The 27,966-nt window shown below is 42.7% G+C and overlaps 2 protein-coding genes across 6 annotated transcripts; both read right to left on the reverse strand.

The window, feature by feature from the left end:
• Positions 1-1,792: 1,792 nt before the first annotated feature.
• Positions 1,793-22,255, reverse strand: LOC6728263 (protein single-minded). Of its 5 annotated transcripts, none has more exons than XM_039294898.2 (8): positions 21,729-22,255; positions 7,145-7,339; positions 5,763-5,932; positions 5,343-5,444; positions 5,015-5,206; positions 4,747-4,946; positions 3,753-3,859; positions 1,793-3,664 (listed from the first exon to the last, which is right to left on the reverse strand). In XM_039294898.2, the coding sequence occupies exons 2-8, from the start codon at positions 7,317-7,319 to the stop codon at positions 2,574-2,576; spliced, it is 2,037 nt and encodes a 678-aa protein (XP_039150832.1). In that variant the 5' UTR covers positions 7,320-7,339; positions 21,729-22,255; the 3' UTR covers positions 1,793-2,573. The 5 variants fall into 5 exon arrangements, with proteins under 5 accessions (XP_039150832.1, XP_039150830.1, XP_039150831.1 ...); XM_039294896.2 differs by lacking the exon at positions 21,729-22,255 and adding an exon at positions 17,215-17,516; XM_039294897.2 differs by lacking the exon at positions 21,729-22,255 and adding an exon at positions 17,215-17,513 and having other exon boundaries at positions 5,015-5,182.
• A 945-nt stretch (positions 22,256-23,200) lies between these two features.
• LOC6728266 (DNA damage-binding protein 1) lies at positions 23,201-27,673 on the reverse strand. The gene is made up of 7 exons (XM_002103579.4): positions 27,434-27,673; positions 26,862-27,273; positions 25,770-26,694; positions 25,353-25,704; positions 24,092-25,286; positions 23,639-24,035; positions 23,201-23,576 (listed from the first exon to the last, which is right to left on the reverse strand). The coding sequence occupies exons 1-7, from the start codon at positions 27,492-27,494 to the stop codon at positions 23,496-23,498; spliced, it is 3,423 nt and encodes a 1,140-aa protein (XP_002103615.2). The 5' UTR covers positions 27,495-27,673; the 3' UTR covers positions 23,201-23,495.
• Positions 27,674-27,966: the final 293 nt, after the last annotated feature.

Genomic DNA, 27,966 nt, shown 5'->3' on the forward strand with positions numbered 1-27,966 from the left:
ATTTCGAAAGGATTATGCCAGCACCATTGGATTTCGTCCTGCATCTCTGGCACCGAGCTCGCATTTCATTTAATTTCAGTATGCCAGTGGCACACACTTTCGGGCTTGCATTAATTTCGAATGCGACCTGGTCGCCACTGGAGAGTCCTTTTCCGGCGGCCAGAACAAAAGTGCAAGATCTGACCAAGCTGGCCAACTAACCAGCTGGCACGTAAGCTCGTTACGAATTTCAAATTGAAATACTTTGCTGCGGCGGCAGGGTACTTGTGTTTTTAAAAACCCGAAATTAGGTTTGCATTCTGAAATGCGTCCGATGTTCCCCAAAAACGGGCGTAACTTTCATTATTAAAGTGCATTCCGGGTTTTGGGGCAAGGCCAAAAGCTGCAAGATGGTATGCTCTGGGGCATTGGAGTAGTAGTAGCATTCGAGTCGGAGTTGGTAGCTACTCCCACGTCCGTTTTTTGCCTTTTACTTTTGTTCATTTTTAATATGACTTTTTTGCCTTCGGCCCATTCCCCCTTGGTTCTCTCTTTCTCTGTATTTCTCTTTCTTTTAGCTCTGTGTTGGCCAAGTTGGGTCCGAAGTCCGGAGTCCTGAGTCCAGAGTCCAGTGCACTGTGTCCTGTGAGTCTGCGTGCTTCAGCCAGAAAGTTGCGGTCCGCTTGCACTTAAATTATTGCATCGGAGAAAAGTCCTTGAGCCGCAAAGGCATTCGCCCTTTTCAGAGGGCATGGCCAGATGGCAATTAAATAATTTGCGGTCTATGTGCTGGCGAGGCGTAAACTTTTCAAAATGCTTCAAGAAATAAATTAGCCAAGGGCCTGCCAGCTGAAACACAAAGTGCAAGTGCCCTGGCGATTGAAAAACGCCAATTAGCCCGGCCCAAAAGAGGTCAGGCTTATCTGCAGATAGCACTTGCCGGCAAAAAAGGGATGCCTACTCTGTCTCACACAAAATGGCAGGCAATAAATCAATGGTCTCTATTCTGAACCAACCCTCCCACACAAATGGGCCAACTATTTCATCCCAGGCCAGCAACTTGGCCAGAAGGGTTTGGTTCGTCTCGGCTTTACATGTTTATGCTGCACCAGCAGCATCATCCATGGCCAAAAGCAAGCATTCTGTATTGGGAATATGTGGCATTTGAGGCATCCAGGGTTTTCTGATTTGATTTTAGTTGCATTGAATGGTGGAAAAATATGCAGCATTATAGATGAATGATTTGTTAACAGTGAGGTCAAGACATACAGAAAAAGAAAATAGCAATGAAAACAAATTGGTTAAATTCATTAGCCAACAAGATTCAATACCGTTTTATGTGTTTACAAATTTAAAATAACTTATTTTTTAAAGCGCAGAATGCTGAATAGTTTTACTTTTCTAATCCACAATTTACGTATTCTATTCGCACAAATTTAATAACCTTTTACGCAGGGTGACTATGGCAATTGAATCAAAATATTTTCCAACACAGTGGTGAATTTGTGTAGAATATGTAATATACATTTGGTGAAGTACATCAAGTTGTGTCCATTACCACTAGATGTCGCATTACTATGTTCAGAATTCGTGTGTAAAATACATAGGCGTAGAATGTGAGCAGTGGCAGAATAAGGAACTAATATATGCGTAATTTAGCATGTTGCCTAAAAATATGCAACGATATATTTAAAGAACAGCTATCACGTTTATCAATCCACATAAAATTGGTTTATGTAAAACGCTAAATTCTGAAATGTATAAAAGCAATAGATAATTTAAAAACAAAGATAATGAAAATAGATTAAGGTGCTAATTTTTGAAAATAACATTTTATTTGTAAACCAAGATTACTAAATTAAATAATAACTCTAGAGGCTTCCAGCGGCGCTTATTTGAAAAAATCGAACTCTCGCTCTATTTTTTATTGTTCACCCACGTAATAATTTGTTTATTCAAATTAGAAAAATTCTCGATAATAATAGATTTTACATTTACAATTATTTACTTGACTTATGAAGATCATATTCGTTAACTGCATAGTGGAGCGGACCCTGCACTATTTACACATTATTGCATAATTATATACATGGATATACACATATGTATATTCGTAGATCCTATGTGTATGCATGATTATGGGGGCCAAGTGTATGCGCTTTACGATATAGTTATAAGTATAAGTATGTGCAATTAATTTAAGTTAGTTTGTATGAACAGTTTACAATTAGGCCTTACAACTATTTATTATAGAATTTGTATTTGCTTTTGCATTTGTTAACAACGATCATTCCGCATTTCTTTCTTAGCATTTTGTATCAATTTCTTTGTAACTTTACACTGCACAATTAACGCGAACGCATTGCATTGGGTATGCATGGGGGTGTTTAATAAATAATATAGAGGCATAGAGAGGAGGTCTAGAAATTCAGATGGTTTGTGGCTCAGCCACATATTACAATTTCGAACTGAGAACTCAGAGGTGTATATAACATTGCAACGGATGGTGGGGTGGGGGCAGTCGACGTTTTATAAACAACAGTACAGTAGCAGTCAAGGCTCATCGTCCAGCTTTTGCTTATTTACATTTAGGATCACCAGGTGGCGTATTGGTATTGCAGGTGCTGCTGCTCCATCAGATGCTGTTGCTGCTGCTGATGCTGATGCTGTTGCGAACTGTTGTCGGAGAAGTAGCTCAGCTCGAAGTTGTGACTCAGATCGCTGTAGGTCGTCTGTGAGGGCGATGTTTCGTTCACAATCGAGGCATTTCCGGTGGACAGCTGCCTGTCGCTCTCCGAACTGCTCGAGCAGCTATTCGAATTGGCCGAGAATGGACGTATCATCGAGGTGGCCACATCCACCGTCGCATCGTAGTCGTAGTAATAGTGATTGTTGTTATTGTAGTACAGGTTGCCGGTGGTCGTGTCCGGATACTGCATCTCCGTGGAGTAAACGCCGGAGGACGAGGCCGACGCACTGGATCCACCGCCCGCACTTGAGGCGGTGCCACCGCCCACACTGCTGCTCGAGCTCACCACCAGGTCGTTCAAGGGCGGATAAAGCTGCGTGTAACTCAGGCTATCGTGATCCATGCTGCCGGGCTGCTGCTGTTGTTGCACATGATGGTGGTGCCACACGCCGTTGTTATTGTTACTACTACTACTACTATTATTCGTTGGGGGCACGGGCGTAACAGCCGGCTGCAGCGGCAGCTCCGGCTCGAAATAGGGATCCAGCTTGGGACTCGCACTGAGGGCCAGACTAACTGGCGTACCCGGACCCACCGGCTGACCCGTTGCTCCGGCGCACTGCGGCTGCACCACCACCGACTGCTGGGGCACCACCACCACCTGGGCCTGCACCGCTTGAGCCGCATGTGCCGCCTGCGCCGCTTGTGCCGCCTGAGCCGCTTGAGCCGCCTGCGCCGCTTGTGCCGCTTGAGCTGCCTGTGCCGCTTGGGCCGCCGGCGATATGGGCTCCCGCTTCACAACGCCCGTCTGAATCTCGTTCAGCACCAAGTCTTTCACCTCTCGTTCGCTCAGCACGTAGTTCACGCTCACGATGAACACTTCTCGCGAGGATCGCGAATTGTGCACCAGTGTCGCGTACGACTGCACCCACACCCAGCCGCCGCCTTTGGTGAGGAAGCGGTAGTACTTGGTGGTCACTTGTCCTTTGTACAGCACTATTGAAAGGGAGAGAAGAAAAAAGCTCGATGAGAATGATGTTTTATGGAAATTATTATGGCAGTGGATAGGGACGAGTTTACTTACGGATTTGATGGGAGCAGCGCATGGCCATGATGTCTGCGGCGTGGATATACTGATACAGGGTCTTCTCGATGAGGTCCTGCGGTTCGTATCCTGTTAGCTGCGATACGCTGTAAGCAAATAAACAGGCGAAAGGATGAGGATGAGAATGAGGATAAGTTTCGAGGTCGAGGGCAACAGTTTCGCTTGCTTATTTAAACAGTGAATGGTTGGTCATTGGTGTTGCCTTTGTCGCTGGCGTGCTTTATTCGGCTGGTTTACTTTTGCCGACTCCAATTCAATTATGCAGGAAAAACAAAAAAAAAATGCGGCGAAAAAGGGGCTGATTTACCGCTCACCACTTTGGGGTTGTTCCCTGCGAAAGTGCGAGGGCGCCAGAATAGGATGGCAATATGCTGTGTGGCATCATGAGGGTAATTGAGTGACAATAATGTCAGACAAAGTGGGCTGGTTTTTTGGCCCGCCAGGCACTTACACAGCGTCCCTTTTCCCCCTCAGCACTCACACACACACACTCGCACACACACAGGGACAAAGGAAAATCAAGCTCAAGAGGGAAATGATTTGTTTTTCCTTTTGTCATGTCGCCACCGTATTGCTTACATTTCCTTTTTCCTACTCGATTCTTTTCTTTTTTTTTTTGTTTTTCGCCACTTTGAAAACATTATCTTTTTGGGGGCGTCTGCTGGTACTTTTTATCGTGGTGTAAAAAAACGAATTCTGCGGCCCGTTTAAATATTTGCCTAGTGTCGAATATACGGCAAACAGGCAAAGGATACTTTCGAGGATTTTTTGGAGTGCAGAGAGAAAAATTGTGCTGTGAAAGCACCAGGCTACACGGATAAAAATTGGTCTTAAAATTATAATTTGATATTTACTTCCAATAAATAGATGTTGTTATATTTATAGGAATTTCTCGAGAGGATTTTAATGATAAAAAAACATGTGTACCCAAATTTGTGTGCCCTAATTAACTGGAGATAGCTATTAAACTTACCGTGCATCGAAGAAGATGAGCTTCATGTCCAGCTTGGCCCGGAACATGAACATGTTCTGGTGCAGCTTGATTTCCGTGATGGCGGATGAAGGCAGCGAGTGACCGACGGCCACCAGGCCGAGATTCTGGATGAGGCTGCCCTGTCCATCCCCGCGATCGGGATAGATGCGAGCCTTCAGATAGCCGGAGCAGTGTATCACCTAAAACCATCAAATAATACAAGGATGAGCAATCCACTTGATGGAATGGTATGTATAAAATCCTTTACCTTGAATCCGGAGGTGGTGAGGCCCGCGTTCCTTTTGGCCAGGACGCACTTCATGCGCAGGAAGAAGGTCTTCTCGATCTCGATGGTGTGCGATCCGCGATCGTGGTCGTAGGCGGATGGATGCTGGACGCCATTGGGACTGCCGATGGGCGTGTGCGTCTGGGCGAGCTGTAGGGAGTTGAGAAAGGCGGCCTGTGGCGTGAGTACAAGTCAGAGTAGGATGGATGCATGGCAGAGAGAGAGAGAGAGAGATGGAGAGAGAGAAAGAGAGCGCAAACGTTTTCAAATGTTTCAAAGGACTCTGTGGAAACACGGATGCTCTACTCACTGGATGCTGGTTGATGTGCGGATGCAGCGACAAAATGGCGTTCATCTCGTCCTGATCGTAGTTGTGTATGTACTCGAATATCGAGTTGCCCGTCAGCTCAACCTGGTTGAAGAAAGATAATGAAACCATTAAATATTAAATTTATATAAAATATGTCCTAAACTGATGCAAAGTTAATTTCTTTAAGCTGATAATGTAACTGGAGCTATGTAAATTTGCTCCACCAGCACTGAGTGCCAATTAGTGGGCAAATGCAAATGAATCGTCTTTGCTGAAGCCACAGCACTTGGGTTCCCTGCACCATCCAAGCCCATTGACTTGCAAATGCAAGTGGTGGCCAGGATACAAAAAGGCAAATTCAGGTGGCCCGGCAAATTATGCGCATAAATCAGGACAAGAGATCCATTCACCGACACTCACCTGACTGAGGCCCAAATGCACGGAGGCCGTTTCCGAGATGTACATGATTTTGCCATCCGGAGCCACCACGAAGATGAATCCGTCCAGCGTCTGCAGCAGATGGGAGCCCAGCTCCTTGATGGTGGCGCCGCGTTGCATGGCAGGCGAGGAGCCCCAAGCTTCGCCAAGACCTACAAAATAAGATTCAAATTTATAAAATATGTTTTATTGTCTTTAAGAATCAAATATAAGAAGTTCTTGCTACTTAATAAAATCGATTTTTATATAGTTTTATATCAAGCTCTCGTTTCTATTGTTTTGCTACTTAATCAAATCGAACTGTACTCCGTTTGATTGGACTTTGATTTAGTATTATGTCAAGCTCCCGTTTCTATTGTCTTATCCGCCCCAATTTGCTGAATTAATTGTTTGTCATCCGCTCGAAGTATCTTAATTCGCAAAATTCCCACCAGCAGCACCAGTGGCAGTGGCATCAGCACACGCCCTACTTGCCACTGCTGACGTCTAAATATTATTCCCAATTAAAGTCATCGAGCGCCGTAGGTGGCCCATTCACAGCCCACCATTCCACCCACTGGCCCACCCCCTGACTTTCATCGACTTCGCACCATATATACAACATACATTGTGTTGTACATAATACAACTGGCACTTCCTTGGCCCGTCCGGATCTCGTTGTTTGTTGCCTATTATTAAAATAATTATTTCAATAAAGGCTGAAAAGAAAAGCACAAAACGGTGCGGCAACAATGGGAGCGACAAACACCCAACCAAACGACCGACGAACCGAACCACCAACCACCCACCCACTTTTCGAGCAACCCTCTTTGTCAGCAGAAAATCTCAGTGGCGCACACTCACATGGGCGGTGGGGAAAAGTTGGGAAAATGTGTGTGGAGGGGGGAGGATGTTCGAGTTCGGTTTTCCAGTGCGGCTCTCGCTACTCTTTGAGTGAAAGAACCAAGCAGCCGCCATTGTGTTTTGGCCAACCCCAACCAGCCGCCCACTTCATCCTGCTGTTTATTGTCTGCCCATTGTTGAGTGCTATTTCCCTGTTATTTCCCTGGCCGATTCTCGCCAACATATGCTTTAAACAAACATAGCCGTTTAAACTTGAAAACTGGCAGCGTAAAATGGAATGAAATGAAATCATTGCAAGTACATTGGAGTTAAAGTGAAAACAAAGGAGCATGTCCTGCTGCGAGGATATGACGAGCTTGGATTATAATGAGCGTGTCGGTCGCGTGGCTGTCAAAGATTCCGCATCATTTGCCGTGTAGCCACAAGGCGCATTTCACACGAGATGAAAAGCCAAGAGCGGCGACAAATTGAGCGCCAATCAATGGAGTTTTTCCGCAGGACGATTTTCCGATTGAACTTACCATCGGGAAAGACTTGGCGCATTTTCAAATACGACGTGGTCAGCCGGATGACGGAGGCCTTGTCCAGTTGCGAAGTAATCGCCGCCGGCAGCGGCAGTAATTTGGCCAATTCACAGAATTCCGTGTTTTCCTTTTCACGTCGCGTGCGTGCCGCATTTTTGCTTTTCTCCTTCATGGCACACGTTTTGGCTATATCTGTAAAAATCGAAATAACCAAAAAGCATTTTCAGTAAAAGTTGGTAACAAAAAAAAAACGTTGATATATATATAAAAAAAAAACGTTGCCAAAAACCACAACCGACCATGCAATCTGCTCTCATAGCAATCCTTGCGCACTCGCCGATGGTTGGTCATTTTAAAGATATCCTTTTCTATAGATCCTGTTTTGAAACTGTTGCGAGCACTTCCTCAGCACTTGCTCATATCCCTGCAATCACCTGTTTGCAACTGAGCCGCTTTCCACCGGCACAAGCAGTTTTAACAGTTTCCCAACTGATCCCGAAAAGGATCTGCTACCTGAATCCTGTGAGAAGAACCTGCCATTGGCTGCACTGTATTTTTACCTGTTTAACCGATGCAATTGACTTTTCGCAATGTTACTAATTTGCCCAGATCCTTTTTGCTGAATGGCGAAACGAAAATAGCTGCCATCTCACTCGAAGTGACTCCTGCATTCAACAGGTTGACTTTTGCCGACCGCAGGAGTTTCACTTATATCTATATACACACACACATACATATATGTGTGAGCACATAATAACCAAATGATGTCCCACGCACACTGCCACACCAAACGAGAGTTTAGGAGGTGGCGAAATTTATATGCACCACACACACATTCACAGCCAGGATGAGGATGACCCACAGCCGGAATCCTGCCATTGATAGTTTTCGAACGTGATTTTGGCGCAGTTTTGGCAAAATCTAAGCCATTGGAACTCCTGCTGCTTTATTTCCCATCGAGTCACTTTTTCTGTCACTCTTAAAGAACTTGGCCATTTCTGGCTGGAATTCGCACGTAAATACAAGTTTATTGACTTAGGTCACGTATCTAAAATGTTTCTAGATTTGCCGCTAATTTGCGCCCAAAAATGTTAGATATTCAAGTCAATCAGACGCCGTTTAAGGTCATATAATACCATATATATAGCAAATTTTATACCTTTTCTAAATGTACAATAGCTATAGCTTAGCTAATTTATGATAAAAAATTGAAAACAAAAATCAAATCAAAAACTCCAATAAAGTGTTTCCTTTGTATTGATGCTTTGCATCCATTTAACAGCAAGAAATGAAACATTTGTCAAAAGTCAGAGATTGAGGGAATTGTCGACATCCGTTACGCATTCGCAGGAGCAACAGATTTGCCCAACGATCATAATCCTAAAGAGTATTCCGCGCTAATCCGCAACGCAAATGTGCCAACATGCACGTCTGAAGTGAGGTTGCTTCCCTTTCTCCGTTGCAGAAGTGGAAATGCCAGGGGAAATAGGGGAAAACTGAGGCGTTCCCATTTAGGCCGCGATTGCCACAAATGACTCGACTCGCGGACAAAATGCGGACAGGAGTCAGCCAGAGGGTTGGCTATCTCATATGCCGGCAAATCCATTTAATAGGATAGTTTACGAGTCGTAAGTGGGTCAAAATTATTCAGGATATAAGCCATTATACCATTCGAACATTACAGCTTTTCATATAGCCATAAATACGGGAATATGCCAATGATATATCAGCATTCGTTTCCATAATCTCAATTCTGGATATGGGAAACAAAGATGGAATCTAAACATGCTAGATAGTATGAAATCATCGTAAAATGAGCACATCTTTAAGATTAATATTTTATAGAAATTTTATAAAAATAAATTCTCATTTGAAAGTTTTTTTACATCTATTTTAATAAACCCTCGGGCTACAAAAGTTCCCCTTTCACGCCAATGAAACTCGAACTTTAACGATCTCTTCCCGGAAAGCGTATAAAAATGCGACTCATGCCTCGAATGGCAACCCAATGAACCGGATCTCAAGCCGAATCCCAGCCCATCCGACCAACTTGACCTTAATCTGGTTACAGGCACAAACAGCAAACTGAAAACAAATGGCCAAAAGTTTAAAAATAAAGTCAACACAAATATTCACACTGAACTTGAACTAGAGAGTTCCACATGAGGAGGAAGATGCTGTGGGAATGGGATGGTGTGGCATGGAAACAGGTAGGATGAGCAAAGATTCCCACGCAACGGAAAGTAGAGAGTCCATAAAGCAATTAACAGGACACTGGACGCTGGTCCGATGCTAATGTGGGTGTTGCGGGCGAGGCGCAACAGCGCCTATACCCTATATCCTGCATCCTGCATCCTTCATCCGATCCTGCTGCCTCTCGCTTCCCATCAGGACGAGCCACAGGTATGGATATGCTAAAAACCCGGTGCTCGCAGCTCATGTTCTCACGCTAGCGCATCGCCATCGGGGAATTTCCAATCGGCCAATTGATAACCAGTCGGGGAAAAACGGCCAAAAAAAAATCAGCACATGTCCTGGAAGTGTGAGAAACTTGCGAGGCAGCCAGGCATACCTGCCACTCCTACCGGCACCTCACTGCGATTCCCACACATTCCCGAGTCCCCTTTCCTATCAGGTGGGAAGCTGTGGCCGTGGCCGTGGAAAGCGGAAAATCGCCATACGCTGTAAATGTGCGTAACATATGCCGGGGCCACGACGATAAGAGCTCTGCTCCTGTTCCTGCCAAAATGTTTCAGCACTCGAAGAATTATGTGTTGAAAAAAATGTGTGGTAAAGGATATTCAATCATTACTTTTCTAGGATTGCTGAACATTGCATTCGAATCTGTGTAAGAAATGAAAATCATTTCAACTATATTTTCATCAAAAATACTTTTCATTAAACTGATATGTTTTTTAATAACTATATGAATTTTTAAAAAATCACATTCCATTGTGCAAAATTTTAAAATAAACTTTTGGAGTTAGTTAACCTTACTATCACCGAATATATTTAAATTATTTTGCTCGCAGAACCTGCTTTCATTTTTCTCTGTGCACTTCAACACCCACCCACCCCCCACATTTGCGGTCCTTCGCTCTTTTCCCGTGTGTTTTTCCAACGCACATGAAGTTTTTATCTTGAAACAACAGTCGGCGTCGCGTCGTTGAAGGGGCAACCTCCCTCCGGAATGGGTCGCAAATTTTAATGCTCAGCTCGCGCTTAATTTTCGGATTAAAACCCGTAAAGCAAACAGCGGCTAAGGACACCACCAGACCAGGACAGACCATACCATACCAACTGGGTGCGGATGTGGATGTGGATACGGACTCGCATCCGGACTGGTTGCCTCCGTTTCCGTACATTAACCCAATTTCAATATGCTTTTTGATTTGTTTGCGCGGCACTTTAACATTATCAAACAAAAGTTTATGCAATCCGAGGGGTGTTGTTTGGTTGTGTGTGTGTTTGGGGTGTTTCGAGGGTGTTGGGCGTGCGTTTTTAATTGCCTGCAATAACAAGTAACGACGGTCGCAGCAACAACAACAACACCACCAGCCAAAATCTCAGAAAAGGGGCAACAAAGCGTTGGCTTTGTTTTTGGTCGCCCAAATCCGCTAATTGCGAACAGTTGTCGTTGTTTTTGGCCCCGTTAAGTTGGCAATTGGCCCTTTTATGGCGCCCTAAATTATGCAAAGAATGGCCTATTGATTAGCATAATGGTTTATGAGCACGGAATTAAGCAAAGATTGCGAGCAGGATCCACAAATTTGGAGAAATAATCGTCTACTGTCGCTTGAGCATCAAAAGTTGTTAGTCAAGAGATTTAAGCATAAAAATTGAGCTTAAAGGAGTGTATTTTATATTATGCATGAAATTTATAAAAAAAATAAAAAAAAATTAAAGAGAGAAGTAAATTTATGAATTAAGTCAATTAGATGGTTCTGTCTTCAAATATTCCACAACATCCAATTCCAAAATTTTGTAAAATAAATTTGTGACAAACAAACAAAATCCTGCAGATATTCTTCATTAAATAAATAGTTCTTTTGTAAACGAAAAAACGAGCTATTTGCACAAATTAATTTGCAAAATACGCATCGCTGTAAATGAATGCAATTTTAAAAATGCTTAAAATGGAAAAAAAACCAACTGCATAAATAATAATCCCAATAGTCGTGCATCAGTTGCAAATGCCAGTTCAAACAGCAAATGGGAACTTAGTGCTTTTGTTTGCAAATTGAAGCTGTGCAACCCAATATACACTTTATTTAACATTAATCGGGCAAATTATTTTGCATGAACTTAACCGTAAATCAGAAATAAAACACAGCCAGGACAAACAAATTGGGCAGCAGCGAAGTGAAAGCAAATAAATGTGCAGCCAAATCGATCCGCCCGACCGAAGCCATAATCGTAATAATAATCAACCAGCAGCACATCATAATCACTGTTTTCATTACACTATATTTTCGAAAAATAATTATGCATGTATTTTATTCGTGTTTGTATTTGCAATCGTATTTGTATTTGCTCAACAAACATAAACGAGAGCTGCCGCTTCGAGTTTGGAATTATGTGGGGCTTTCGGGGGGGAAGAACATGAAGTGAAGTGGATGGGGGCGTACAAATAGCCAGGGCAAATACGCAAAGCGATGAGGCGTTCAAAATGCGAAAGTAAACTTTCGAATGGAATAAAAAAAATATGTATGTATGTATATGTATACAAGCAACAAATACGGCAGCAGCGAAATGTGTACCAGGAGCAGCCAAGCTATAAATACGGAAAATCTCGGAAATATCACGTAAAATCGATCAACAATACAAACTTGCAGCCAAATGGCCGATGGGCCCCCATAGGCCATAGAACAATACGAAAACCAGCAACAATTCCCCTGCTCTCGGAAAATCAAACAAGTCAAAATGTGTTGCACAGCAGCGCACTACCACCAACTAACTTCCAAGGGTCAAATCGATAATCATAATTTGAGGCACCGAATCTGTACACACACACATGTACGGTATAGTATGACTATGCTATCTGTACATAGGTCCGACCTCACCTACGCGTAAATACCCGAACACCTCCATTATCACTTCCTCTCCAAGGTGCAGCCAGTCCAGTCCATACCCTCGGAATCCCAATCGGTATCGGTATCAGAATCGGAGCTGGACTTCCAACCGAACCGCCATCCATTGTTGTCATTGCCGTACGTGATGTTCACCATAAATTTGAATTTGATTTCGAATTTGCTCCAAAACACCAGCAGCAGTGGGCACAACAATGGATCCGGACGAACCTGGTAACCGGCTACCATCGCTGATGGTGGACACTGAGCAAATAGCCACGGGTAGTGTGATTCCAACAAATAGACCAACATGGACACAGTGTAAACACGTTACACACATAAGCCCACCAAGTGGAGCAGGGGAAATGCGGATGACAAGTTGCGAGCAAATTAACATAAGAAATGTTCCAGGCGAAAGGGGTAAGGTAACTACTAATGCATAAAACTATTAAATTACGATCTTCAAAGAATTTCTGTTAAGTTTTTTCAAAACATGCAGAGCAATGATTATTGTAGTAAATATACATTTGCATAAAAATAAATTCAAGGAATGTAAAATCCACAAGAGTGCTTTGCAATTTCAACATCACCTTAACTAAATTAATCCAATTAAATTTATAATTTAATCAAATATATAAAACCAGTAGCTTCCGTCGCATATAAGCTTCCCAGAATTGTGATTCCAACATTTTGCTATTAATGACAGTAATAAAATCATATCGAAATGGTTCGGAAGCCAATCTACTGCGTATTCATTTAGCAGTTGACGATACCAATTTTCCGCTGCAATAAAAACTGCAAAAATAAAAAAAAGCGGCAATAAAAAAAGAACAACAACAGCAGCGGCAACTACAACTACAACAAAAACACTGTGGTTGAGTCTTACGCTCTGGTGTAAAATGAAACAAAAGTATGGTTGGAGAAAAATCAATACAAAGTCACGTTTTAGAGAAAATCACGTTTCATTAGATACCTATGGGTATACACAAACGCCACTACATATACATATATGAAATATATATACCGACAAGGCATTAACATTCCATTGTCGAATCGTTTTATGTAAGCAAAAACTATAGTTAACAATTAATTGAATTGTTTTTAAAAACATCTTTTGAAATTCAAATGCGAATGTTAAGTGAAATGGAGCAAATTGAATGACTCTACTTGGAAAATACATATGCACTAATATATACATATTACATATAAGTATACAATTACTTTTTATTTCACCTTGAAATTTACGACACTTTTCACTTTAATATCAAGGCTAACGTTTAAGTTTTCCCCTAAAAATAGTTGGATAAATGATTTTTGGGGGATGTTTGGCGGAAGAGACAGAGTCTTCCTCCCCCAAAATCAAATCACCAAAATAAGTATAGGTGCTAAAGACGTTCTAAGTCCGGGTAATTAGTTGGTTTCCCCAAAAATAGTGTTGAAATAGGGAGATTTCTGTGTTTTCAGCTAGGGTTTAAGTGACTTTATGAAGCGTATCATTTCGAATGATAAACTGCTTATGACTAATTAAATTAATCTCTTTGGTAAAAATATTGTGGCCGGGTGATTATAAAGTGCTCAAGAAAATTCAGATATCTTATATCTTATTATTTATAGCAAGCATTTAAATATCAATCTTTTGATAAAAAATAAATTAACAGTGAAAAAGGTCTTCTAGATCAAAGAATGATCTTTATCTCTTAAGAAACAAGAACCTTTTCGTTTACGAAATAATATAATACAAGGTAAAAGCAAGAATAAAGTGTTTAAAGTGTTATTTCTGGCTCATATTAGCATAACGAGTTGAAGGAATCTCCACATTTGCTTTGCTTAAAAATGGTTACACTATCAAAGTTGACGTGTTCGTTTGTACAGCGCAGCAAAATTACAGCATTAAGCGGATTTCCTCACTAGAAGTCAAACACGCACACACACACACACAGGACACACACCCACACTAACACCCAAGATAAACACTCACCGATGCTGAGCAGAAAGAAGAGGAAGCAGAACAAACACCCCCTGAGAAAAGGCAAGCCCCACAACGTGCAACACACACAGAACATTCATCAACAAAAAATGTACGAGACAAAAGAATTTAAAAAGCATCAAATCCTAGACGAGACCAGAAATACGACAAACGAGCACAGGAAACAATCCATAGCACAGGCCACTCACACACACTGTCAAACTCACACACACATACACACGCATGGGGGAAACAGCAATACAACATTAAGAGCGCAAGAAAATGGTGTCTCAGTCCCTTTCCCAATTCCATATCGAGTCCCATTCCCCAGGTAGCATTTTAGAGACATTAGAAGCGAAGCACAGTGGTGCATGTACTGTCGAACATGACACGAAAATAGATATGACCAAAGGTCGCTGACACTTGAGCGGAAGGTGATTGTCATTTGGTAGAACATTATTCTGGTGGGGATACGGTTCTCATAGATAAATAAATAAATAGAGCCACCACTTATCATTTGCTTCTTAGCTTGATCGTGAGGCAGCATTTTAAATGGGTAATAATCTTCTCAGCATATCCGTTTTTAGTCTAGAAATTTTAGAATCAAGAAAATGTATTAAGTCTCTATGGTAGTGTTGAAGGTATATAATTAGGTTACTTTTGTTGAAAAGTGTGCTACACAATGTTTCTTTTAAAAACCCTTTCAGGATCTAGTATCGGATCCACCTATTGCTTTACTACTTTTAACTCAAGGTCGTAATTTATTTATATAAATTTATGTAATACTAATAAGGAAAAATGTTTAAAACGAACGCACCAAATTTTTGTTCACCTAGTCGTATACGCAATATCGATAGCCATTTAACCCCCATTATGCATAAAGTTAATACGCTTTTTAAACAGCAAAATTTAGACAACTATTTCAAATAAATAATAACAATAATAATAATGTTTTTAACTCTGACAATGATGGTGTTTGTAGCGTAGTCTTGGAGATGTGATTAAATAGACAATTTGATGCAGCTGAAGGGCAGATTTCAAGCAATAATAAGCCCAGAAGGTAGTCGTGCTACTAAGAACAAAGCCTTTATAGCTATTTAACTAACAACTTTTAAATAGTTAAAGAAAAACCAAAGACACTGTGCGTGGTTCATTCACCGACCATTTCAATACGGCTGCGCTGCTTTTGCGGCTGTTTCAAATGCTGTTGTTCAGTGTAACAGACCTAGAGGAGCAGGAGAATGGGGGGAGCGGAAAACGGGTTCCACAACTTACACAAACACACACACACACTCGCGCAGCAAAAACAACCACCCTCTGCGGCAAACAACAACAGTGCGCGCAAGCGAGAGCGGAAGAAGAAGAGCGGCGAGCATTACACAAATACACACACAAGCACACAGGCACACGCACAGACAAACAGGCAGGCAACAACATTTTCTCATTGGCTGACTTGGCCTGGAAACTGGAACTGGCATTGGTGTGAGTGCGTGCGTAATACGTATGTTTACGCTTGTGTTTGTATTTCAGTTTGAGTTTGTATCGCGCCACCGCTCCGCCCACACACACAGTGGCACATAATTGTTGTGTTTGTGTTGTGTTTGTATTGTGTGTGCCTGTCTGGCAACGCCTTAATAATTGTTATTTGAGTTTCATTTTGTTTTCGATGCTTGTGTGGGTGTTTCGCTCTGCAGGAGTGTGTGTGTGAGCTGTCTGTGTGTGGGTTGTTACACTCCATTAGCGAACATTTCTGGCATTTGAGTTTTAAGCGTTCTCCTTTTCACATTTCTTTCTTTTTCTACATTTTTAGACCTCTCCTGTGCGCACCTACATGCGCACATTGGGCACTTCCGCTTGTCAAAATTCAATGTCAGTATTGTCACTTCCGGTTGTATTGGTGCCCGCTGCTCTTTGTGTGGGTGAGAAGGAGACAGAGTGAGAGAGGGGCTTCCCCCTTTACATGGACGCCATTTTTATTCACTTCTTTTCTAAGCAACTCGTAAACATTTGATGTTACCCTTTGAAATGCTAAACATTTTAATGCCTCCATAAAAACGTAAACGGAAATTATATCCTCTATCTAAATCGGGATCTATAAATATGTACTTAACGAAACTAATTAAATGTGACAAACAAATAAAATTGTAATGGCAACAGCATTTAAAATCATAAAATCATCCAATGATGTATTTTTACGGATGGTGACCAAAGAAAATTCTTGTATTATTTTGCAGTTTCATGTTCTCTTTTTTCTAACTTAAATAATCTTTATAACTGAATACAATATAGTAATATTTTGAAATTTTTAAATCTTTTAATTTTAAATATCTGTTCTTTAAATTTTATAATGATTTCGAGTTCCCTATTGCTTGGCTGGTATTTAAGAATTTTGAAAACTTTCCATATTTTCAAAATCTCTACAACTGAAATTGAAATTTGATATGTTGCAATTCCGATTCCAAATGCACGTTGCCACAAAACAAAGGCAGTTTGCCCCAACAACGACGTCGCATAACCTCCCCCTGTCTCCCTCATCCTCCTGCAGCCTGGGCAGACAAAACAAATCATTTTCGGTGGCTACCGTATGCAAACAAAAAAACCAAAAAAAAAAATGGAAAAAACAACAAAGTCAAAAAACAAGAATCCCGAGACAGTAAAAACAAACACAGTGCAGCTGCAGCACACAATAAAAAATATTTTGAGAATGTCAAACGCATTAATTTACTGAAATGGAACTTTCTAAATATCCTAAAGTTTTGTTAAAATGGTAAGTGGTTAGTTTCTAAGATTTTTTAATTCAAAATCATGATAAAATAAAGTTTAAGTGACAAATTATCCCTGCCAAAGGATACTTTATACTTTGTATATCAAACTAATATTTTTTATAAAAATGTTTAATTATTGTGAAACTAAAGTAATATTAGATTTAAGCACTACTTAGTCCTTTGGCAATATATATTTGCCAAAAAAAAAGTACTTGTGAAAATTTCTTCGAGTGCAGCACTGTTTAATTCCTTTTGGGTAATGATTACTTTTTGGATCCATCTCATAAGCGGTCTGTCGGGAGTGCAGGCTGCATCGCTTGAGGGATTCGCTGGCCAAGATGAAGTTGCAAGGGTCCGCGGAATCGTAAATTATGCCACATAAACCGAGCGCGACAATGGGCGGTGAAAAAAAACAAAGACGACACAACGACTACGACGACGACGACGACGACTTGGTCACTGGGTGCAGTGCGACTTGATCCAACACTAAGCTGACCGCAACTAAAACGCTCCAACCGTCGACGGCGACGCCGCTGCCTAGCGACCGATCCGCTCAGCTTTTTGCAGCGGTCTCGCTGGCTTCTGTGTTCTGACCGCTCCGCCGTAGATGATGGCTTTCGATCGGAGAGCTCGAGCCGGAGCTCTGGAGCGGAGCGGAGCTGGGCAGAGCAGAGCGGAGTGGAATGGAGGTTCCAATGTCGCCTTCGCCGCGGACAATGTCACATGCTGGGTGAAAATAAACAAACAGTAGCCAGCATGCGACCATGACTTGTGCGGCGTTAGCAAAAAGTGTTGCATTTCACCCGAATCGCAGCGAATTTACTTTCTTCGCGACTTCTGCTGAGCTCAGTTGAATCGGAGGGCGACGCCAGTTATAATAAATGTTATCCAAGCCCACATTTGACCCCTGAATCAGATATTGCTGTGCATAAGCAGGGTCTGATCAGCACGGCATTAACCCATTGTTAGCCAGATTTGGTCATTCGAATTTAATGGAACCATAAAAATAAGTATGCATATAAAGAAATAAGGGCTCCCAAAGTAAAGATACTAAATCTTAAATTTTATAATCTTAAATTTTATAATCTCAGAGATTTGCTACTGAAAAAACAAAACATGTCTAAACATATATGTAGGTATCTTTCATAAAAAGCCCTAATAATATCATTTAGATATAAAATTCATTTGAATCCAAACCGAAATCACTGCCATAAAAGAGGTTAATAGCAAATTTGTCATAATTCGCTGTCATCGTATCGCATTTTGGACTTTACGCGATTCATTCATTGATCGATCACGAATAGTATGAGTATCTTTTGGCCACTTGTCAGCCGGCTCGGTGGCACGTGTTGCCGATTTGTTGTCGCTGGCGATAATGCTTTTCTTGTCAGCTGCCAGTGGCTCATGTCTTACAATATTTCGGCTCTTTTCAGTTGTCTTTGTTTTTTATTTGTTTATATTGTTTGGCTGGCGTCGATGAGCTAATCGCAAATGACGTTTACAATTTCTTGCACGCGCAGCACAATTTTTGCCCTCAGCTGCAGCGGTGCAGTGTTGTTGCTGCGCTTCTGCTGCTGCTGCAACTGCAACATCTTCCACACTATCTGGGCTCAACGTGCAAAAATTTTAAATATTCTTTTCACTTGTAGTCCCTCTCGCCGCAGATAATGCACCATAGTGAATCACTAGCATATAGTTCATTGAAATATTAAATAAATAAAAAGTAAAACTGTATTCCAAGAAAGATAAGCGAGGAAAATGGTGTGAGTTGCAACATGCTCTATGCTCTAAGCCTAGGGGCTTCCTCCGATCAACCCTCAACTTGTCCAAGCCTACATGCCCACAGATCTAGATGCGTATCTCAAGACGTTCGATGATGGCATAATATGCACACATGCCCGTCGTGCACATTGGACACGGAGATTCCCATAATTTCGGCACAAAAATAAAATTTCCCGAACCCTTTCTTGCGGGAAGAGCAAAAAAAAACTTACAAGTTTGAAGCGCCAAGGATTCGGATACATGAGGACGAAATGCGGGCTCTGTTATCCGATAGCGAGATGGCAAGGACTAAGATGAGCACAATGGATGCCAGCCAGGATCTCAGTTATTCGACAGCGCTGTTCACTTGGAAACAAAGTTGCCTCCGAGATCGAACCGATTCGATATCGGCGCGGGAACGTGATCCAAACAATGGACACAGGACATGTGGCCAGGACCAAGCCGAAAACGCAGAGTAAGGTATGTGCCACAGTGCTAGGAGTTCGTGGTCTCGCATAAATTATGCCATTAACAAATAGTTGTAGAAATTAGAAAAATATTTCAGCAGATCCCTCTATATAAATACATTTTGGGTGTGAAAATTGCTTAACTGTTGCTCCAGCTGCAATTCACGCATGGATGCCACCCCTTCGATTTTGTTTTTACGGAAGCTGGGCGACCGGAAAACCCAGCACCGATCCCGGATTCAGGGCAGAGCTGGGCCAACCAATTGGATTTGTGGCAGACATAGTGGCGGCAGTTGGACGACAACCTGGGATTGTTAAATACTTAAAGGAACGGGGACGGCTGTGCGGCTCAATTACATTGGCGATTGAGCGTGAAATTGTGATGCATGATTTGATTTCACGTGACAAGGGACATGACATTGAAGACACCGGCACATATGTGTGACCTAGGTGTGCACTCAGCGAAAATGCTTGACACTTTGTATTCAAGGTTGAAATTTGAGTCCCTAAGCCTGTGGTTTCAGTGGCTTCTGATATCATTAACAGATCATTAGATTTCTCGAAACATTTTGAAATTGTCGATATATATTTATATTATAGATTTTAAAGTTGTTTCTCACAAAATGCTCTAGAATTTGATAGACTGATTTAAGCCGTCGGAAAACATAACAATATGTTAACACAGCTTGAGCTTCCGACTTAATAGTTCCGTCATCTGCTTGATAATTGATTATTATAATGTTTTGCAGTGGAATTTAGTAGGTTATATTAATATATTTAAATTTCCTTGAAACTAAAATTGCCATAAATTTTTCATGTGTAATTTTTGGAGTGTTTAAGTAAGCATGTGAGTTGTTAGGAGGACCAACATCCTCCTGAGTCCCAAGGCTCGTTGTCGAATTGGACACACCCGCTAATTTGCTTGGCGCGCGACACCTTTCGGAGTGAAGTGAAGTGGAAGTGGAGGAACCGAGGAGCTGGACCTGGAGCTGGCGACCCGTCATGGTCATTTCTGTTGGCCAGCGACTACAACCAATGTCCAATGTCCGAGCCGAATGCTGTTTTGTTTGCTCGCCGTGCTTTGCGCCCTTCGGTCGGCACTCTCTACATACTTATTTTTTGCCTTCCTGGAAGTATTATAGTAAATTTCTCGCATATCTCTCGGTGTGTCATTGTCGCCAGGTCCCCGTATCCGTATCCATTTCCATCGCCAACTCCATTTCCATATAGCATATAGCAACTGCGTCTCGGTTTAACCACCCACCCCCCTCTTGACCAGATTATTAGTTATTATTTTTGTCATAAATGCAAATTAGCTATGCGCAATTTGCATATTCTACATTCAACTTGAAACGCATACAACTCTCGTTGGTCATTTGGAAGACCCGTCTGAAGTCTGGTCAGTAATGTGGATATTTCTGTGGACCCCTGGGCTACTCCTACTTGGGTTTGCTCTTGCCATTTCGCTGTGACAGAGTTGTCCATTGGCTAGACATGTTTTGAAAGGAAGTTTATATGTATGCCCAACTTTCCTTTTCTTAGCAAAATAAAGAGAAAACTGTAACAAGGCAATGATATTTTAATGTTTTCTCCAAATGAAAGGTTTATAGTGAAAAAGTAAAGGTTTTCCAGCACCTAGAAGAGTCTTACCTAAACATAAAATAAAATATTGTTATGCGAATTTGTGATAATTTTTAAAAGAATTCACTGATTGGGGAAACTAAACAACCGCCAAGAAACTAAAGACTATATAAACTTAGATTATTTCCGCTTAAAAACAATATCTATGTAACAGCCTGCTAACACCAATTGCCTGCTCAGACTATCTAAATATCTAGAAAAAAGGAGTTTTTTAAATCTCAAATATAGTTTACCAATTCAGCTTAATGAAAGACCTAAAACTCCACCGATTCCCGGAGACGGTCATTAAGAAAACAAAACAAGAATCGTTGGCTTTTGTTTTATGGATACGGCGGGGGATTCTGTAGAAAACCGCGGGGCTGATGACCACAGCGTCTGGGATTCGAATCCGACATGGATTTGGAGTCTGCGAGGGGACACTTTTAAGTGCAATTCGATTTGCTGCTTTTCCCTTTTCATAATTATAGAGAGTCTTTCGGTTGTTTTCGGTTTGGGCCCTGCAAATTTGCATTTGGCAGTGGGGCGTTTCGGTTTATGGGTTCCTCATTTTTTCGGCACTATATTATTTCGTTTTATTGTTATTGTGGCTAAACAATTATTTCGGATTCTTGGTTCCCGATTCCCGGGGTAGGACGCAGAACGTAGCCCGAAGTAACCTCCGCCGACGGCATCGCCGTCGTTGTGGGCGTCATATTACAGACGACTGGGTGACATGCCCTCGATGGCGATGACGACGACGACAACGATTCCAAGTTCTTTGTTTGCCCAGCATACATACATGTGTTTTCTATTCCAAATATCGCCTACAACAATTCGCATTGGATTTCACTTGTTCACAGTCGCCGCGTTTTATTGTTACTAATGTTTAATGGTGTCAGAAGGGTTCCTTCGAAGGGCAATGAGTCATCTCACCTCTGGCAGCTATCCGTTTTGCCGCTGGTATTGTTGCAGTTGGGCCACCGTCGATAAATCCCAATAGGAGAGCTCCGTTCGCCGAGAGAATCAAACTAAATGGTCGCCTTAACTGCTAGCACATTTTTGCTTCAAGTCGATGGTTTTAAAATAAATAAACTGAAATATGTGTTGCGGCCGAGCGAGTTTTGTGTTTTTGCCGGAAAAAGGTTTTCCTAATGAGCCCGTTAACGGGTATTATGCGATTGCGTTTATGGCACTTGGGCAATTTGCTTGCTAGAATTCTTGACTTATTCCTAATGCACACAGATATTTATATGTATATATATTTATGTATATTATTTAACACTTGTAGGCACAGCGAGAAAATTATCCAAACTGGGATATTGTGTGTATGGGTATTATATATCGGTATTATACATATATGTTTATAAGGACAGACGGCGTGGACGCGCAGCTGAACCAGCGAGCGGGCGGCGAGCGAATGAGTGACTACTCAAATGGACCGAGCTCAGCCTGCAGTAACTGGGGGCAGCAGAAGCAGCAGCAGCAGCCGCAGCAGCAGTAGAAGCAGCACGGCAGCAACATCACATCCCAGCGGCAACACCAACACACAGGCAAGTGATGTGGAGGCGCGACGAGTGCGCACGCATACGCACACAGAGAGGCAGCTCACACGGACAGCACTTCAATCCCCTTGACTGGAAGTCGCTGGTGTTGGTGGTGGTGGCTAAGCATGCAACTTTCCAGCCTCCTTCCCGTTTGCCAGTGCGCCAGTGTGCGTGTATTAATGAATGAAACGCCAATGCCACCGCGCCACCCCCTCCCCGAGCACCACACCCACTCAGTTTTCCCACACCCCTTGGTATGCATGTCCGTGTATATGTGCTCACGTTTTCCGCCGGATCTGGATGATGTGGACGTGCCCGGCGACCGATGGCGAAGGAACTGCGCTGCGCATGCGTGCGGCATGCCAAAAGGTATTAGCCAGGTGGATCGGCATTTGGCCAGCATCACATAGTTCCATGAATACATCCATGCCAATAGGCGTCCTTTTGAGATACATATATTTCTGATCCAAATTATATCTGGGTTTCTATATAATTACCTCTATAACTCTCTATTACTCAATTTACATATGAATTGAAATTTTGGAATAGTTTTACATGTGTATAAGCAATAAAAATATAATCACTTCCGTGCACTTACCTGCATTTTTAGAACTCATTTAAGTTAACACAATCCTAAAACAGCTTATAGAATTCTAAGAAGAAGAAAATTAACAGCTTTAAATGGTTAAATTCTGAAAATTAACGCAAATATAACAAAGTTTAAAATTATAAAAAAATAAGCAATTGATCTGGTAAAAATAAATTTATTGATTATCCCAAAAGTATGCTAAATAAATGTTGTAAGAAAACTGGCAACAATATCCAATTGGAAACTGGAAAACCCCTAAAATTTCAACGCTATTTTTCCATTTAATTTTTTTTTTATTAAATTAATGCGTGACTGGCGCTACTTTGAAAGAGCGCATGAGGCGCATCTAAAACAGTTTTTTTTTTGCTACATTGTCAATTTTTTTTTACGAGCAAACACAAACGAGGAACTCGAGAAACGTCTTGTTATCCGACAGTCGAAGCAGCATTCGAGTGTATATTTACGTGGTTAAGCGGGATACATGGTATCGAAGTTTCATGTACAAACAGATAGTCCGCGGTGAGACAGTTCCTTCTCCAATACTTATATACAAACCACCGAAGGACCTCAATGCATGCGCGTAAGGTCCTCGACGATCTTTATGACATCTTCCACATCCGCACTCTTTCGTTCGCCATTCAGTGTCAACTGGAAATCAAACGTATGACTATTATAATCAGCTTCTAGTGGTCAAATCCAATTGAGCTCACCTCCAATCCTTGAACGGCATCGCGCATCTTGTCGCGACTCAAGTCCAAAAAGCTCTCAATTAGATCTCCATCGATGAATCCCTCGCTGGGTTCCACTTTGGTGTTGATTTGGAAATTGCGGTAGTACGTATGCTCAATCTTGCCCACCGACTTGATTATTTTCTTCAGCCGCTCCTCCAGCCCGTGCAGGAAGTCATAGAAGTCCTGCGGTATCTGGGTTACAATGCCAATGGCTCCGTTGCATGTTCCGTACAGAACACACCCATTGATCGGCGTAGTTCGCTCACCAACGTTCTGCATCACCAGAGATCCGTGACGGAAAACGTTCACCGTATCGCCCAGATGGAAACGCGCCAATTCCGGTAGCAACTGACGCTCCTCATCAGTGGTTGCAGCACTGAAATGATTTGATGTGATTGTGTGTCTTGATTTCAAGAAGCCTATTTCACTTACCTATCCTTCTGGCACACGAACAGATTTCCATTTGTCTCGGATCCTAGGAACGTATCATCGTCGAGGATCTCCACAGCTCGCATCCACTTGGGTTCGCAGTCGCGTGCGATCTCGACAAAGATTCCTTCCATCTGCTTGTGCTGCAGCAGCGTGATGGAGCGCATCAGATCTCCAACCAATATAAAATCGCCCTTGGCCTTCAGATACAAAGCAGCAATCATATTTTGAATGTTGCACTCCATGCGCAACTCCTTCTCATTGGTCCACTCGTATAGGCGGACAAAACTACCGATTCCTGCCAGGACTTTGCCATTGAACTCAACCAGGGCATAGCAAGTTCCATCCACCTTGGTCTCGGCCACTTGGGTAAGCTTGTTCTCGTTGTAGTGGAAGATGATAATCCTTCCCACCTTCGGCTCCGGTTCTTCTGGAATTACCAGTGATGTGGCCACCACATAGTAAGTATTGGGATCATCGCCCAGTTTGGCGGACATTAGGGAGGATATAGTTTCGGGTGAAACGAATTGGTGGGCGTGCAGAACTTCGAACGTGTTTTGATCGATGACCAGTAGATTGTGTACATCGATCTCTTGACCAACTTCCGCATTTGCAGCCGTGGAATTACCACCACCCGGTTTGGGTAGGAAATTCGAGCTACACGTTATGTTTTGGGCCTGTGTAGAGGCACTATTGCGAAGTGGCTTAGCTCCGCCTCTTCCATGGACATCAATACGCAGGGTGGACACAGCAAAAGTCTGCGACGACTCTTGGTAAGCAATTCTGCGTGGTCCCTCCCCCAGAGGCACTGTTCGAATATGCAGCTTCTGAATCTCATCAATAGTGCCCAAAATAACAGCGTTCTTGTTGGCCAGCGCCAAACTATCTGGATACGCCTGAGCATTTAAGGAGCACATGTGGTTGACCTCCTTCAGATTTACGTTAGAGAACACCAACTTGTGGTTCGACGAGTAAATCACCGTGGGACGATCGGAGCAGGCAAACACATTAGTGGTAGATAAGGACCGGAAGGTGCGCAGCGTTGTTGGTTGTGTACCGAGAGTGACTTTCTTCTTGTCCGTCAGTTGGCCAGTGGTTTGGTCCATGATAAAGTAATACATGGAACCGTCGCCCAAAGCACAAAGCAGATAATGGATTCCTTCAAAGGTGGTCATCAGAATGGAGCGGGGAATGATTTCTGCCAAAAATAAATACATAGATTTATAGTTATACATAGCCGGTCAACGTTTTTTTTTCTGCATACCTCCGCTTAGTTTTTCGGTGTAGATGGTCTCAAGATCAGGCAGCGACAGGATAACAGCAGATATATCTGTCCATAGGCCCACGGCCACCAAATCCGACTTCTTTTGAGTCTCATCCAAGGGAGTGATGTCCAAGCAGGCTACCTCATATGCCAATGTCCTGCGGCACTGCTCGCGAAGGTTTCCATCTTCAATAACTATGTAGAATATGTCGCATGCGGAGGCAACCAGAATCTGGGTAGTGTTGCAGGACACAACACCGATGGAACGATCGCCAGTAGGACGCCATTCGGCCACAAGGGCTTTAGTGGCACTGCTAACCAAGCGAACGCTATCCGAAGTAACTTGAATCAACTGAAGTAGAAGGTAAATAATTAATTAAAATTATTCTGGATAGTAGGATTTGTGTGGCAACCCACCTGATCATAATCCACATTTGAGCAAAGGAACGTCTGCAGATCGCTGGCAAATCCGGGAATCTCGGTCTCTTCCACCTCTTCACCAGAGAGCGTGAGAATCCTTGTGTGTCCCACAAAAGCCAGCACCAAAGTGTTCTCATACGGACTCTCATCGACTCCCACCTTTAGAGACCACATGCCCTTAATGCCGGGGAGATCGATGCAGGCATGCTCCTGAATGCCAATGCCTATGCGAATTATACGTAGAGATCCATCCTTAAAGCTTCCCGAACATGTGATGATCTGGCCCTGTCCCTGGCGATCCAGATCCACCACAGCAATGTCCAGAATGGGAGCTAGATTGGTGAAATTCTCTACAGGCACGACATATGACCCGTCGATGGCCTCCGAATTCAAGCGCACCAACTGCGAGTCTCCATGACGAGCTCCAATGTAGAGGAAACCATTGTCTAAGTATGTAATGCACTCTGGTATAGAGATCTCGCCTAGTTGCTCCACTTTGATGTCCTTCACAGTCACTCCCTTGCTCGTTTCAGCAGTCCCAAGGAACAGCATATACAGCTGACCATCCATGTTGCCCAGCAAATAGCGCAATCCATTGCTACTCACACGGGCGTAACAGTTGATGGTGCTTTGGCGAAAAGTGAGCGGCGCCACAGCGTGATAGTTGCTTCCGTCATGGTACACAATCGATTCCCGACCGATGACGATAACACCACCGATCGGCGACGGCACCGGGATCAGCATTGTGGCCTCTGTCTCCACGTTGTCCTGCTTCCACGCGATTTTCATAAACTCCTTATCCCGCAGATTAATCTCGTGCGACTTTACGTGCCTGCCATCATTGTCCTTGTGGATCACGATAACTGTGGGATTCAAGCAGCCGTGCAGAAACTCAACATCATATACGTTCAGCTCATCCATTCTGAAGGGAGAAGGGATACATTATTTTGGAGCTTAATACAGACTCAATCATAAAACATTTACTAGTAAATGAAAATGATTCATTAAAAATACAAAAAAGGGTAAAACATGATACGGTCATGCTCACACGTATTTGTGTAAAACTACTATACAATACAACGGAATTACCTAAGATTTGTAGCTTTCAGCTCGCTAGCATCCTTGTCCATCGGAATGATGGTGAACAGCCCCTGGTAAAGGCACATTCCGATGACCCTGGCCTTGGGATCGATGGCCGCAATAACTCCTCCTTCCGAGGGAATACCCACCGAGTCGGACACATTGCCGTTGGCCTTGGTCACCACCGTGATGACGTCGTTGACCATACGGGCCTCGAGGATCATGACGTTGTAGCGTCGCGTCAGAATGAAGAGCAAATCCTTGTTGCTGTCGGGCGGTCGGAAGTGGCGCATCACGGCAATGGTGCCATTGATGTTGATCTCTTTTAGGGGACGCAGTCCCTCCGGCGTGACCAGATCGATTTCCACCTGATTGTTTCGGGCAATGATCAGATTGAGATCCGTGGGCGAGGTGAAGTTGCCTAAGGAGCATATCAAAGAAGCCGGTGCTTAGCAAACAAATCTACTCCATGGGCTTGTATAATGCGGTGACCGGCAAACATGCTTGTTTTCTGTTTTCGCCGGGGAGACCGCATAGGAAGACCCTCCGTTTCCCTCTCTTTCACACGCTCTTGTTCTTACCTGTTAGGCAGGCAACAACCGCCGTCGGCTTTTGCGCCGTCACCACGTAGTGATGCGACATGACTGCAAACTGTCCAGGATCAGGTTATCCTTGATTCAATAGAGCTCTTCAACTTTGGACTAGTCAGCCGCCACGAGGATAAAAATCGCTTTTGGTTGACTTTTTAACGCGCTAAAATGTTTTCTGACCTTTAGTGTGACCGCTCAACTGTTAACAACTAATACCGTCCGGTTCAGGAAAAATGCTTTTTATGTATTCCATTTATGTTCAATATAAATGATAATGCAGAGAGCACGTGGATTTTATAAGCTAGCTCTGATCATTGTACAAGCAAACAACACACTTAAGATTTCCATAAAAGTCTGGAAGATCAATTACAGTCATCAAATAAACCAAAAAAAATACTTAATACCGATATGTGTTATGTTGCCCCGTCTCACTCTGTTGGCAAGAATAATCGATATCGTTTCTTTGCAGCTCTGGGACGCCTTCAAATTGCGGTTAAGCTGGAAACGTTTGAAAATAGCTTTTG

The sequence above is a fragment of the Drosophila simulans genome, chromosome 3R (assembly GCF_016746395.2).
Source record: "Drosophila simulans strain w501 chromosome 3R, Prin_Dsim_3.1, whole genome shotgun sequence".
Taxonomy (NCBI): domain Eukaryota; kingdom Metazoa; phylum Arthropoda; class Insecta; order Diptera; family Drosophilidae; genus Drosophila; species Drosophila simulans.

Excerpts from the sequence above, each read along its gene's own strand:
- LOC6728263 (XM_039294894.2), bottom strand. The coding sequence starts at position 7,498 with ATGACCAACCATCGGCGAGTGCGCAAGGATTGCTATGAGAGCAGATTG. Across the intron at positions 5,445-5,762 it reads TGCATTTGGGCCTCAGTCAG|GTTGAGCTGACGGGCAACTC; the intron begins GTGAGTGTCGGT and ends TTCTTCAACCAG. Across the intron at positions 3,665-3,752 it reads GCGCTGCTCCCATCAAATCC|TGCTGTACAAAGGACAAGTG; the intron begins GTAAGTAAACTC and ends CCCTTTCAATAG.
- LOC6728266 (XM_002103579.4), bottom strand. The coding sequence starts at position 27,494 with ATGTCGCATCACTACGTGGTGACGGCGCAAAAGCCGACGGCGGTTGTT. Across the intron at positions 25,287-25,352 it reads CACCGAAAAACTAAGCGGAG|AAATCATTCCCCGCTCCATT; the intron begins GTATGCAGAAAA and ends TATTTTTGGCAG. Across the intron at positions 24,036-24,091 it reads TTCGTGTGCCAGAAGGATAG|TGCTGCAACCACTGATGAGG; the intron begins GTAAGTGAAATA and ends AAATCATTTCAG.